Source organism: Theropithecus gelada, chromosome 7a (genome assembly GCF_003255815.1).
Source record: "Theropithecus gelada isolate Dixy chromosome 7a, Tgel_1.0, whole genome shotgun sequence".
NCBI classification, from domain to species: Eukaryota; Metazoa; Chordata; class Mammalia; order Primates; family Cercopithecidae; genus Theropithecus; species Theropithecus gelada.
In genome coordinates this window covers 16,216,892-16,227,982 of record NC_037674.1, presented here as the reverse complement: position 1 = coordinate 16,227,982, position 11,091 = coordinate 16,216,892, and the positions used below count along the sequence as shown (strand labels likewise).

General features: G+C 52.0%; 1 protein-coding gene and 1 long non-coding RNA gene across 3 annotated transcripts in view; one reads left to right on the top strand and one right to left on the bottom strand.

Annotated features, from left to right (window-relative positions):
- The window catches only part of SPINT1 (serine peptidase inhibitor, Kunitz type 1), a 14,568-nt gene extending 6,594 nt beyond the window's left edge, over window positions 1-7,974 (bottom strand). For both annotated transcript variants that reach the window (XM_025390672.1, XM_025390674.1), the window contains exons 1-2: window positions 7,806-7,974; window positions 6,964-7,503 (exon numbers count right to left, since the gene is read on the bottom strand). In XM_025390672.1, coding sequence (XP_025246457.1) covers window positions 6,964-7,438 — 475 coding nt within the window. In that variant the 5' untranslated portion in view covers window positions 7,439-7,503; window positions 7,806-7,974. The remainder of the gene's footprint in view (window positions 1-6,963; window positions 7,504-7,805) is intronic.
- The window catches only part of LOC112627933, a 10,319-nt gene continuing 6,696 nt past the window's right edge, over window positions 7,469-11,091 (top strand). The window contains exon 1 of the long non-coding RNA XR_003120248.1: window positions 7,469-7,813. This is a non-coding gene — a long non-coding RNA (uncharacterized LOC112627933). The remainder of the gene's footprint in view (window positions 7,814-11,091) is intronic.

Genomic DNA, 11,091 nt, shown 5'->3' with positions numbered 1-11,091 from the left:
CCAAAAAAAAAAAAAAAAAAAAAAAAAGAAACAGAAGAGAAGACAGAGTGAAGGAAGAGAAGGCCACGCGGAGACAGAGGCAGAGACTAGAATGATGCAGCCACAGTCAAGGTATGCCTGGGGCCACCAGAAGCTGGAAAAGACAAGGAAGGATTCTCCCCTAGGTCTTTGGAGGGACCGCAGCCCTGCTGACACCTTGACTTGGGGCTTCTGGCCCCCAGAACTGTGCGAGAATAATTTTTTTTTTTTTTTTTTTTTTTGGGGGGGTGTCTCCCTCTCACCCGGGCTGGAGTGCAGTAGCACAATTTTGGCTCACTGCAACCTCCGCCTCCAGAGTTCAAGCAATTCTCCTGCCTCAGCCTCCCGAGTAGCTGGGATTACAGGTGTGCACCAACATGCCCGGCTAATTTTTGTATTTTTAGTAGAGATGGGGTTTCACCACATTGGCCTGGCTGATCTTGAACTCCTGACCCCAAGTGATCCTTCTGCTTCAACCTCTCAAAGTGCTGGGATTACAGGCAGGAGCCACTGCACCTGGCCAAATTTCTGTTGCTATTTTCTGTTTGTTTGTTTTGAGATGGAGTCTCGCTCTGTTGCCCAGGCTGGAGTGCAGTGATGCAATCTGGGCTCACTGCAAGCTCCGCCTCCTGGGGTCACGCCATTCTCCTGCCTCAGTCTCCCAAGTAGCTGGGACTATAGGCACCCACCACCACACCTGGCTAATTTTTTTTGTTTTTGTATTTTTAGTAGAGATGGGTTTCACCGTGTTAGCCAGGATGGTTTCGATCTCCTGACCTCGTGTTCCACCCGCCTCAGCCTCCCAAAGTTCTGGGATTACAGGCGTGAGCCACTGCGCCCAGCAAATTTCTGTTGTTTTAAGTCAACCAGTTTGTAGTCATTTGTTACAGCAGCTCTAAGAAATTAATACATTGCCCTTCAGGGGATTAGTCCAGTTGGGCAGATAAGACCCCACGACATGAAGCAACATGTGGATAAAACAAGGCAGTGGACATTCAGAGAAAGGAGGCCACGGCAGGCTAAGAGGATAAGGGAAGGCTTTCTGGAGGAGGGAGAAAGGATTTTTTGATTTTTTTGTTTTTGTTCTTGTTTGGTTGTTGGGAGAATGTAGGGTGTTGTTGAAAATGGCAGAACACAGCTGGGAGAGGTGGCTCATGCCTGTAATCCCAGCACTTTGGGCAGCCAAGGCATGCAGACACAAGATCAGGAGATCAAGACCATCCTGGCTAACACGGTGAAACCCCCCCTCTACTAAAAATACAAAAAATTAGCCGGGCATGGTGGCACGTGCCTGTAATCCTAGCTACTCAGGAGACTGAGGCAGGAGAATCACTTGAACCCAGGAGGCGGAGGCTGTAGTGAGATGAGATCATGCCACTGCACTCCAGCCTGGTGACAGAGCGAGGCTCCATCTAAAAAAAAAAAAAGAAAAGAAAATGGTAGAACTCATGAGAAACCAAAGCAAAGCAAGGAGTTAGGAATTTGCAAGGCCAGTTCGGTGGACAGTAAGGAGAACAGCTGGGTTTGAGTTCACCTGAAAGCACCCTGGATGCCAGGCCAGCGTGTTTGGACACAGCAGGAGTAACATTCAAATATTAAACAACTGGTAGTACAGAAAGGAGACAGACACTGGCCGTGAGCAGTGGCGCAGAGTCCTGGAGGCCACGGCTGCACCAGACATTGACCTCTTAGATACATGACAGAGGTCCAGGAGTTCAAAGGGAGGGGCCAAAGGCTTGGACAGCAGGGACACTCCTGAGCTCTGGGCGGCAGCTGTTTTCCCATTCGTTTGGAAGTATTCTGTGGCACTAGGAGGCTGGCAAGTAGACCAATACAGTGGTCCAGGGCGGATAGAACAGGAGTGGCCCGAATGCCAGAACAGTCAAGGGAATGGAGACAAGGATGTGAGAAACAACGCTGGGCTGATGCTTCTGGCTTCTCCCCTGCCAGTCTCTGGGAACTGGGAAGAAAAAGCCAGGACACAGGCAGAAGGGAAACCGGATTTAGAGGGAACATATGGGTTAAGTCACAGCGAAGTTAAATTTGGGAGAAAGCAAGCCACCCAGAACCAGCAGACAATGAGGGATAGGCATGGCTTGGAAAGAGAGGCGCTGGCTGAGTATATGCTGGGCAGCATGCTAGGGTCTCCACCTGCATCAGCCATACCCGGGGTTGGCACTAGCCTGCAGGCCAAATCCAGCCCACTATCTCTTATATTTTGGAATGGATGAAAAAACAAAAGGAGAATCCTTTTTTATGACATGTGAAAAGCACATGAAATTCAAATTTGTGTCCATCGATTGGAACACAGCCTTGCCCATTACATGTTGTGTATGGCTGCTTTCATGTAACAACAGCAGAGCTGAGTAGTCACAAGTAGGACTGTACAGCCCACAAAGCCTAATAATTTTCTATTTAGATCTTTACAGAAAAAGTTTATTGTCCCCTGGAGTCCATCATGTACCTTTATAACCAGCCTGCCACACCTACATTCTCACCTCTTTTCAGATGAGAAAGCTGACACCAGAAAGATTAAATGGATTGCCCACAGTCATTCAGTTTCTAAAGGCAGAGCTGGGATTTGAACCAAGTGAATGCTCCACAGCGAATGCTTTCTCCAAAACGTAATTCTATAGGTTATCCACCCGCTCAGAGGTGTGATTTTAATTGCTTTTATAATCTTGGGTTTTTAAATTTTGCTTTTCTAGTTTAGGTAATACATGTATGACATAAAATTCAAAAGGTGGCTGGGTGTGGTGGCTCATACCTGTAATCCCAGCACTTTGGGAAGCTTGAGCAGAAGGATGGCTTGAGCCAAGGAGTTTGAGACTAGCCTAGGCAACATAGTGAGACCTCATATTTACAAAATAAAAAATTAGTTAGGTGTGGTGGCTACTTAGCTATTCAGGAAGATGAGGCTGGGAGGATTGCTTGAGCCTGAGGTCGAGGCTACAGCGAGCTGTGGTTACACTACTGAATTCCAGCCTGGCTGACAGAGTGAGATCCCATTTCAAAAAAAAAAAAAATCAGAAAAGCAAAAACCAATAGTGAAAATTAAGTTACCTCTTCTCCTTAAGAAGGAACCTTCTCCATCAGGTTTATTACCCCAAAGGTATCCATTTATACGTGTGTGTGTGTGTGTGTGTGTGTGTGTGTGTGTATGTGAGAGACAGAATATCAAGAGACAGTATTTGAATTTGCAGGCATGTGAGTTCTTCATCTTGTTTTGCCCTTCATATATATTGGAAATCGTTCCCTAGCAACACATGAAGAGTTTCCTTTTGTTGTTGCTGTATCATATTCATTGTATAAATGTATCACAATTTATAATTTATTTAACCAGTCCCTACCAGTTTCCTGATTTAGATTTTCTTTCTTTCTGTCCTAAGAACTAAACCATGCTGCCTTAGGGTTTATTATTATTATGAAAACAACATCACAGTATTCAATTATAGGATGTGTTGACAGACAATGCGATTGTTTCCAATTCTTCGTTATTATAAACAATACTACAGGGACTAACTAGCTGGTAAGCTGTTTTATCCGTGTATAGGTATAGCTGCAAGATGAATTCCTACAAGTGGAATTGTGTCCAGGGCTGTGTGCATTTAGGTTCGATAGATATTGCCCAACTACCCTCCACAGAGGCTCTCTAGAGAGTTTTTTCAAGTGTTAGAGTGAATGCAAAGAAAAGAAGAGAAGGTAAAGAGATAAGAACATAGGAAGGTAAAGAGATAAGCTGGTAGGAGGCTGAGTCACAGGGATTCCTCTTTGGTGAGGCAGAGAAAGCAGAGCCAATGGGGGACTCACAGAAGGTGGTCCTGGGGCTGAGAAGACCAGGATGAACAATGACAGCAAAAGGGATGGGAAGGGAGAGATTTCAGGAAGAAACATGTTGAATGTTTCAGAGGCCTACAAAAATAATAGAAAGAGAACTGGGTTCCAGGGATTAGGGGAAATAAGACAGGAATGAGCAGGAACGAAAAGTGGCTGTCTGGAGGCAACCTTCCAGCCCAGGGGCTTGGTTGACAAGCAGGAGAGTACCCTGAGAGCACATGCCAAGGGAGTAGTGAGCTGGGAGGAGCCCAGTCCTCCATCCTTGCATTTTGTAGAAAGAAGACAGACTACTTAGCAGTCTGTCTAGCAGACAGACAGGCTAGCCCCACTAGGCCCCCAGAGTGGAAGTAGCATGCAGAGTGATGCATCAGACTTTGAGCTGAATCAGAGGCTGAATCTCACCCCCACACAACTCAGTCCTCTCCAAGCCCCAGCCCCCAGGACCAAGGAGCAGGTACCTTGCCTTACCACTCCCTTCTTCCCATCCCCAAGAGAGCAAAGGGCTAGAGTAGCAATAAAACCAGCCCCTCCCCCAGTTAGTTACCAGGTCTCAGGACCTCAGGGAAGTGCAGACTCCACCTCCTAAGCCACTTCGTAGGACTAGGGAGGAGGAGAGGTGGGGGAAGAGAAGGGGAGAGGAGGAAGTGCAAGCTGCTCGGCCTCCAGCTGCAGGAATCTACTGGCCTGGCCTGGCCACAGGCAGAAAGAGGAACAAACAAACGCATTCTGGGGAGCATTTATCTATGTAATAGGAGAATCAAAGGTTTGGAAGCTCTCAGTGCCTGTGACCCACCCAACCTGCCTCATCCACCCTAGCCCTTAATGACTCTACCCTGTCATTACCCACCTCCAACCTCTCTAACTGGACCCAGCTAAGAATAAACCCCTTGACACACACACAGCTTTTCCCACTTCCCAAAGCACTGCAGTACTCTTAAGAATGGCCTAGAATGGCCTGGAGCTCATACTCAGTCCAAGCCCTACCTGCCTCCCTCAATGTACCAGGAAATCCCCACTCCACCCTCTCTTGTGGCAAACAGGCAGGTCCTGGGGGTTTCCAGATGAGGATGGCTGGTCTCAAGACCATGGGGCCACAGTCCAGCTCAGCTCCCTGACCAGACTCCAGAATTTCACACTCTGGCCCTGGAGAGGGACTCCCATGGGGCCTCTGTGGAGCAGGAAGGGCAGGAGCAACTCAGGTCAATAAGAGTCATCACCACCTACACTTTCTGTTACTTCCTTGTGGAACAGGCTGCAGCCCTGGTCCAGTGGGACTTGGTGGCCCAGCCTGGCCCTCAGATATGTCCCCCTCCCATCCCCAGGAATCCCCATGTCACCTCTCCTCAGAGACCCAGGAGAGCACTGGAAGGATAGGGAGAAAAGAGGACCCTTAGCCTGGCAGAGTGACTAGCCCAGGAAAAGGCTGCAGAGGAAAGCCCTTTCTCCACTTTCCAGAATGGAGACCACGCCCAGATGTGGCCCCAGTCCTGTTTTGGCTCCCGAACCCCCAATCTCCGGCTCTGTTATCCACTGGGCTATGTTGGGTCAGAATGCTAGGTTTTCACCAGAGAGATGGTCTTGTGTGAAAAACAGCACGGGTTATTTATTATTTCAAAAAAAGAAAAAAGAAAAACAGCACGGGACTTTTGGAGGTCTCCCTTGTGGTGAATCCCCGGCCTACCATTTATGGGCAGTGTTACCCTGGGCAAATTCTTTAACATGGGAGTCTCAGTTTCCTAATCTAAAAAGTGGGATGACTGCTAGTAGCACCCTTTTTGGAAGTTGTGATGAGGCCTGAGTGAGAGGATGTGTGGCACAGCAATCAGTAAGCTGTAAAGTGCTCACGGAGCTTATGAGAGGTGACCCTCCCCTGCCCTGGAGTCCCACCTGGCCAGAACCCCAGGTAGAGAGAATGGGGAACCAAGGCTCTGGACTGGCCCTGATCCCAGCAGACAGTTCAGCCCCGGGAAGAAAGAGGAGGAGCCCTGGCCTTCACTTTGCCTTTATCCATGGAAGTAAACAAGGCTTGGGCTACCAGATTCTAAGCAGGGAGAGCCCTGTCTGGCTCATGCACAAGCACACACACCTGCCTGGACAGCTGACATCCCTTCCCTACTAGGTATACATACCAACAGGCTGACTCACCCCGCAACCCTCCTCATCCCCCACCCCAGAGCCTCTAGGCTTCTGTGCCTACAACATCACTCCTCTCCCTTTGGATCAACTGCAGACTGGGCTTGTTTTCTAGTCTCGGATCTGGCAGTCTTCCTGGACCACCAAAAGGCCAATCCATTCCTAGGGCGTAGAGAGATGCTAAGAAGTCCCAAGTCCAGCCAGTGGAGGAGTCTATGGCCAGGCTCACCTGACAGGGCATCAGTGTACCCAGACCAGTGCTTGGCCAAGGTGCCTTTCTAGTCACCAGACCATCCAGACAGCTCACTCCTTCAATCAGCCTATCAGTGCCATAGGTCAGGAGTCCTGGGGACTGCTTCTCCCCTCCAGTACACACAGCCCAGAGCCAAAGGCCTCCCTGTGAGCACCAGCCCATCACCTCTGAATATCCTGAGTTCAGGAGACAGAGCCTGGGCCCTGCCCTCCCTACTCGTGTCCCCTTTCATTTGTTTACTGTTTGTACTGCCTACTTCTAAGGAGGACTTCGGGTAGAAGTAATCCCAGCACTTTGGGAGGCCAAGGTGGGTGGATCACCTGAGGTCAGGAGTTCAAGACCAGCCTGGCCAACATGGTGAAACCCCTGCTCTACAAAAAAAAAAAAAAAAAAAAAAAAAATTAGCCGGGCCTGGTGGCTGGTGCCTGTAGTTCTAGCTACTCGGGAGGCTGAGACAGGAGAATCACTTGAACACGGGAGACAGAGGTTGCAGTAAGCAACCAGAGATCATGCCATTGCACTCCAGCCTGGGTGACAAGAGCGAGACTCCACCTTAGAAAAAAAAAAAAAAAAAAGAAAAGAAAAGAAAAAAGAAAGAAAAAAAAGGCAAAGAAAAAAGAAGTGGACTCTCCTTAACTCCTCTCTGATGTTCGCCTCCCCTAGGACCCCACAACCAGTCCCTTTTCCGAGTCTCTCCAAACTCATCCTGACACCCTCCTCACCTCCAAAGCCCTGGGTCTGCAGCTGGCGGTAGGAGCGGTATACTTCCCTCGTGAGGTAGTTTATGAAGCCCTCCCTGGGCGCGAACTTGCACACGAAGTTCTGCTCGTAGAGGCAGTTGATGAGGAAGCAGGCGGCGATGGCGTCCTCCCCGCGGTCGGGCTGCAGCTCCACCAGCGCTAAGTTGCAGTTCTGGGTGGTGCAGCAGGCGCGCACACAGTCCCAGCCCCGGCGCACGCTGGGGGACTCTAGGAAGGTGGCTCCGTTGCTGACCGAGGCATTGGTGTCCAGCACGAAGGCAGGCACCCCGGCGGTAAAGAGGTTCAGGCAGTCGGCTCCCGCGGGCAGCCCCGGGGGCGCGGGCGGCGGCCCGGCCTGGGTGCCCTGGAGGCCGAGTGCGCACAGAAGCCACAAGGCGACGGCAGGGATGCCGGCCGGGGCGAAGCGGGTGCCGGCCATAGTCCTCGCAGAGGCCATCGCCTTCCTCTCCAGGGGGATCACCTTCAGAGCGCGGGCCTCTGGGTTCCGAGGGTGCTGGTGACCTGAGAGAAGGGAGGGGACAGAGGAGGAGACACATCTGATCAGCCGGGGAGACTTCGGAGGAGGCGGGCCGGCCAGGAGGAAGTGGCGGGGAGGAGGGACCCGAGCACCCCAGGAGCGAAGAGGGAGCACGGACCCTGCCCTCCCACGCGCCCTCCAGGGACCCGGCAGCCAGACGGACCGACAGGCGGACCGCTAGGGAGCTCACGTACCCGGACACACGCAAGAGCGCAGAACAAAGGGACGGACATGCTCCAGCCCGCTCCGCCTGCGCCTCGGCCTCGCGCGCCGGGGCCCCGGTTACCTGCGCAGGTGAGTTGGGTGGGGCCGGGTCAGCCGAGGTTCCGGTCCCGGCTTCCTGCGCGTCTCGGACCGTGGCTTCCGCCCCGGTGCTCGGAGAGCTGGGGTTCGGCCGCCTTCTCCCCCTGGTTTCTGGTGAAACTGAGTCAGCGCCGTCGGGGCGGGGCCGACATTCACCTCTGCGCTGCCGGCCCCGCCCACGCCCGGTGAGCGGCGGCCGCCTACAGCGCCGAGCTCCAGGCCCGGCCCGGCCCGCATCGCGGCCCCGCAGCCCGGGCGCCTCCCCGGCAGCCAGTTCCTGTAGGGGCTCTCGGGCTCCATCCAGTCTAGCCTCGCGAGGGAGCCCCGCGCCCGAAGCGCATCCCCAGCCCGGAGGGGACGCGACCCGGACGGGAGGGTCCGGCCTCTGGGGCGGCGGCCTCCCGCCTTCCTTTCCGGCCGGGGCCTGCATTCCCAGCCCCAGACCTGAGGCCCGATGCAAATGATCTTTCCGGCCCTCGGGAAATCATTTCCATTTCGTGGCGGGAAGGGAACACAAAAGTTGCGTGGCTGCACCTGTGATAACTGGGATCCGGGATGTCTGCCTCACTGTCAGCTCCGGGAAGCCCTCCCTGCTGTGAGGGTGAGAAACGGAGGTGATTCCCCGCGTCCAGGCTGCCCTGGCTCATTGGACTGTTGCCCCTTTCCCTGGGGCCCAGGCTTCCTCTCTTTCACAAAAGGGACGCTGCTGGCCACTTTCTTCCAGGGAAATGTCATCCTCGGAAGCCTGGAGGTTCTCCAGTTCACCAAGTAGCTGAGTTATTGCCCTTCACGAAACCGTGGACTCCTTGAAGCCAAGCTTATTGCTCCTCCTGAGTAAAGAACTCTTAAGAGACCATTCTTTACACGGCAAGGGTCTGAACAGGTGAAAGACAGATGAAGGCAGGGCTGGAGGAAGGAGTCACATAGCATGCTCTCTTACAATAGAGATTCCAAACCTTTTCCTGATGGCTTAACAACCCCCAACCCAATGGGAACATTCTTCCCAGTTTCTCATCCAGAGCAGCTTTGCCTAGCAGATCCTGTGGCCAACCCTTGGATTTTGCTGAACTGCGACATCCTTCAGCTGCTCACATGAAGCGTGTTGGGGTGGGAATCTGGGGCCTGTCTCCCCTTCTCTGGATTTTTAGGGTTTATCCACAGACCCTGGCACACTGGTGGATATAGAACAATGATGGTGTGCCGGAAATGAAGAAAATGATTGTGCAGTTACTGGGAAGAGTTTTGTGATTTGATTTCCCCTTATGGCTAACACATTCAAGAATATTTTTCTTTTTCTTTTTTCTTTTTTTGAGATGGAGTCTCGCTCTGTCACCCAGGCCGGAGTGCAATGGCATGATCTCGGCTCACTGCAACCTCCACCTTCCAGATTCAGGTGATTCTGCCTCAGCCTCCCAAGTAGCTGGGCTTACAGGTGCGCACCACCATACCCAGCTAATTTTTGTATTTTTAGTAGAAACGGAGTTTCACCTTGTTGGCCAGGCTAGTCTTGAACTCCTGACCTCAGGAGATCCACCTGCCTCAGCCTCCCAAAGTGCTGGGATTACAGGCATGAGCCACTGCACCCAACCTCAAGAATCTTAATACAGGGGAATATTACCTTATGGTAATATTACATTACCATAAATTTATCATTACATCCATTACACTCACCATTATAAAAACCAACATGAATTCAGCACTGACAATGCCTAAACTCTGTTCCTAAGCACTGCCCATACATTACCCTATACTCAAAACAAATCTAGGGAAGTACTATTTTTAGTCCCATTCTACAAATGAGCAAACAGGCTCAGACAGGTAAACTGATGTGTCAGGTCATTCAACAGTAAAGTGGCAGAGTAGGGGCCGGGTGCGGTGGCTCAAGCCTGTAATCCCAGCACTTTGGGAGGCCGAGACGGGCGGATCACGAGGTCAGGAGATCGAGACCAGCCTGGCTAACACGGTGAAACCCCGTCTCTACTAAAAAACACAAAAAACTAGCCGGGCGAGGTGGCGAGTGCCTGTAGTCCCAGCTACTCGGGAGGCTGAGGCAGGAGAATGGCGTGAACCCAGGAGGCGGAGCTTGCAGTGAGCCGAGATCCGGCCACTGCACTCCAGCCTGGGCAAGAGAGCCAGACTCCGCCTCAAAAAAAAAAAAAAAAACACCAAGTGGCAGAGTAGGGATTGGAGCCCAGGCAGGCCAACCCCATGGCTTCAGTGCTTAAACCCTGGACTTTATGGTCCTTGCAATTCTGACTTCATCTGGAAGTTCTGCCCTCACCTCAGATTCAACTTGCTTGAACCCGTAACTCACTTTTTTTTGTTGTTGTTGGGGGGACGGAGTCTCACTGTGTCGCCCAGGCTGGAGTGCAGTGGCACGATCTCGGCTCACTGCAAGCTCCGCCTCCTGGGTTCACACCATTCTCCTGCCTCAGCCTCCTGAGTAGCTGGGACTACAGGCGCCCGCCACCATGCCCAGCTAATTTTTCGTATTTTTAGTAGAGACGGGGTTTCTCTGTGTTATCCAGGGTGGGGTAACTCACTTTCAAGTGGTGAGCAGCCACCATTTGTTGAGATGCCCACTGTGTTCCCTCCAGGCACTTGACATAGGATTGCTAATGCTCAGGACAACTCTGGAAATTGTTTCCACTTTGCAGAAAGGTTCACTGACTCCATCAAGGTCAGGTGGTGAATGAAGAGTGGTGACAGGTTGTAGAGAAGTTAAACTTGTGAGCTTCAGACTCAGACTACTGGGTTTAGCTCTTGCATCTGCCACTTCGTGTGGCCTTATGGAAGTTATTTGATCTTTCTGTGCCTTAGTCTCCTTGAATGGGAAGTGGGGCTTCATAGGGGTTTTTTTTGTTTGTTTTTTTGAGACGGAGTCTCGCTCTGTCGCCCAGGCTGGAGTGCAGTGGCCGGATCTCAGCTCACTGCAAGCTCCGCCTCCCGGGTCTATGCCATTCTCCTGCCTCAGCCTCCCGAGTAGCTGGGACTACAGGCGCCCGCCACCTCGCCCGGCCAGTTTTTTGTATTTTTTTTGGTAGAGACAGGGTTTCACCGTGTTAGCCAGGCTGGTCTCGATCTCCTGACCTCGTGATCCGCCCGTCTCGGCCTCCCAAAGTGCTGGGATTACAGGCTTGAGCCACCACGCCCGGCCCATAGGGTTTTTTTTTTTGTTTTTTTGGTTTTTTTTTGAGACGGAGTCTGGCTCTGTCGCCCGGGCTGGAGTGCAGTGGCCGGATCTCAGCTCACTGCAAGCTCCGCCTCCC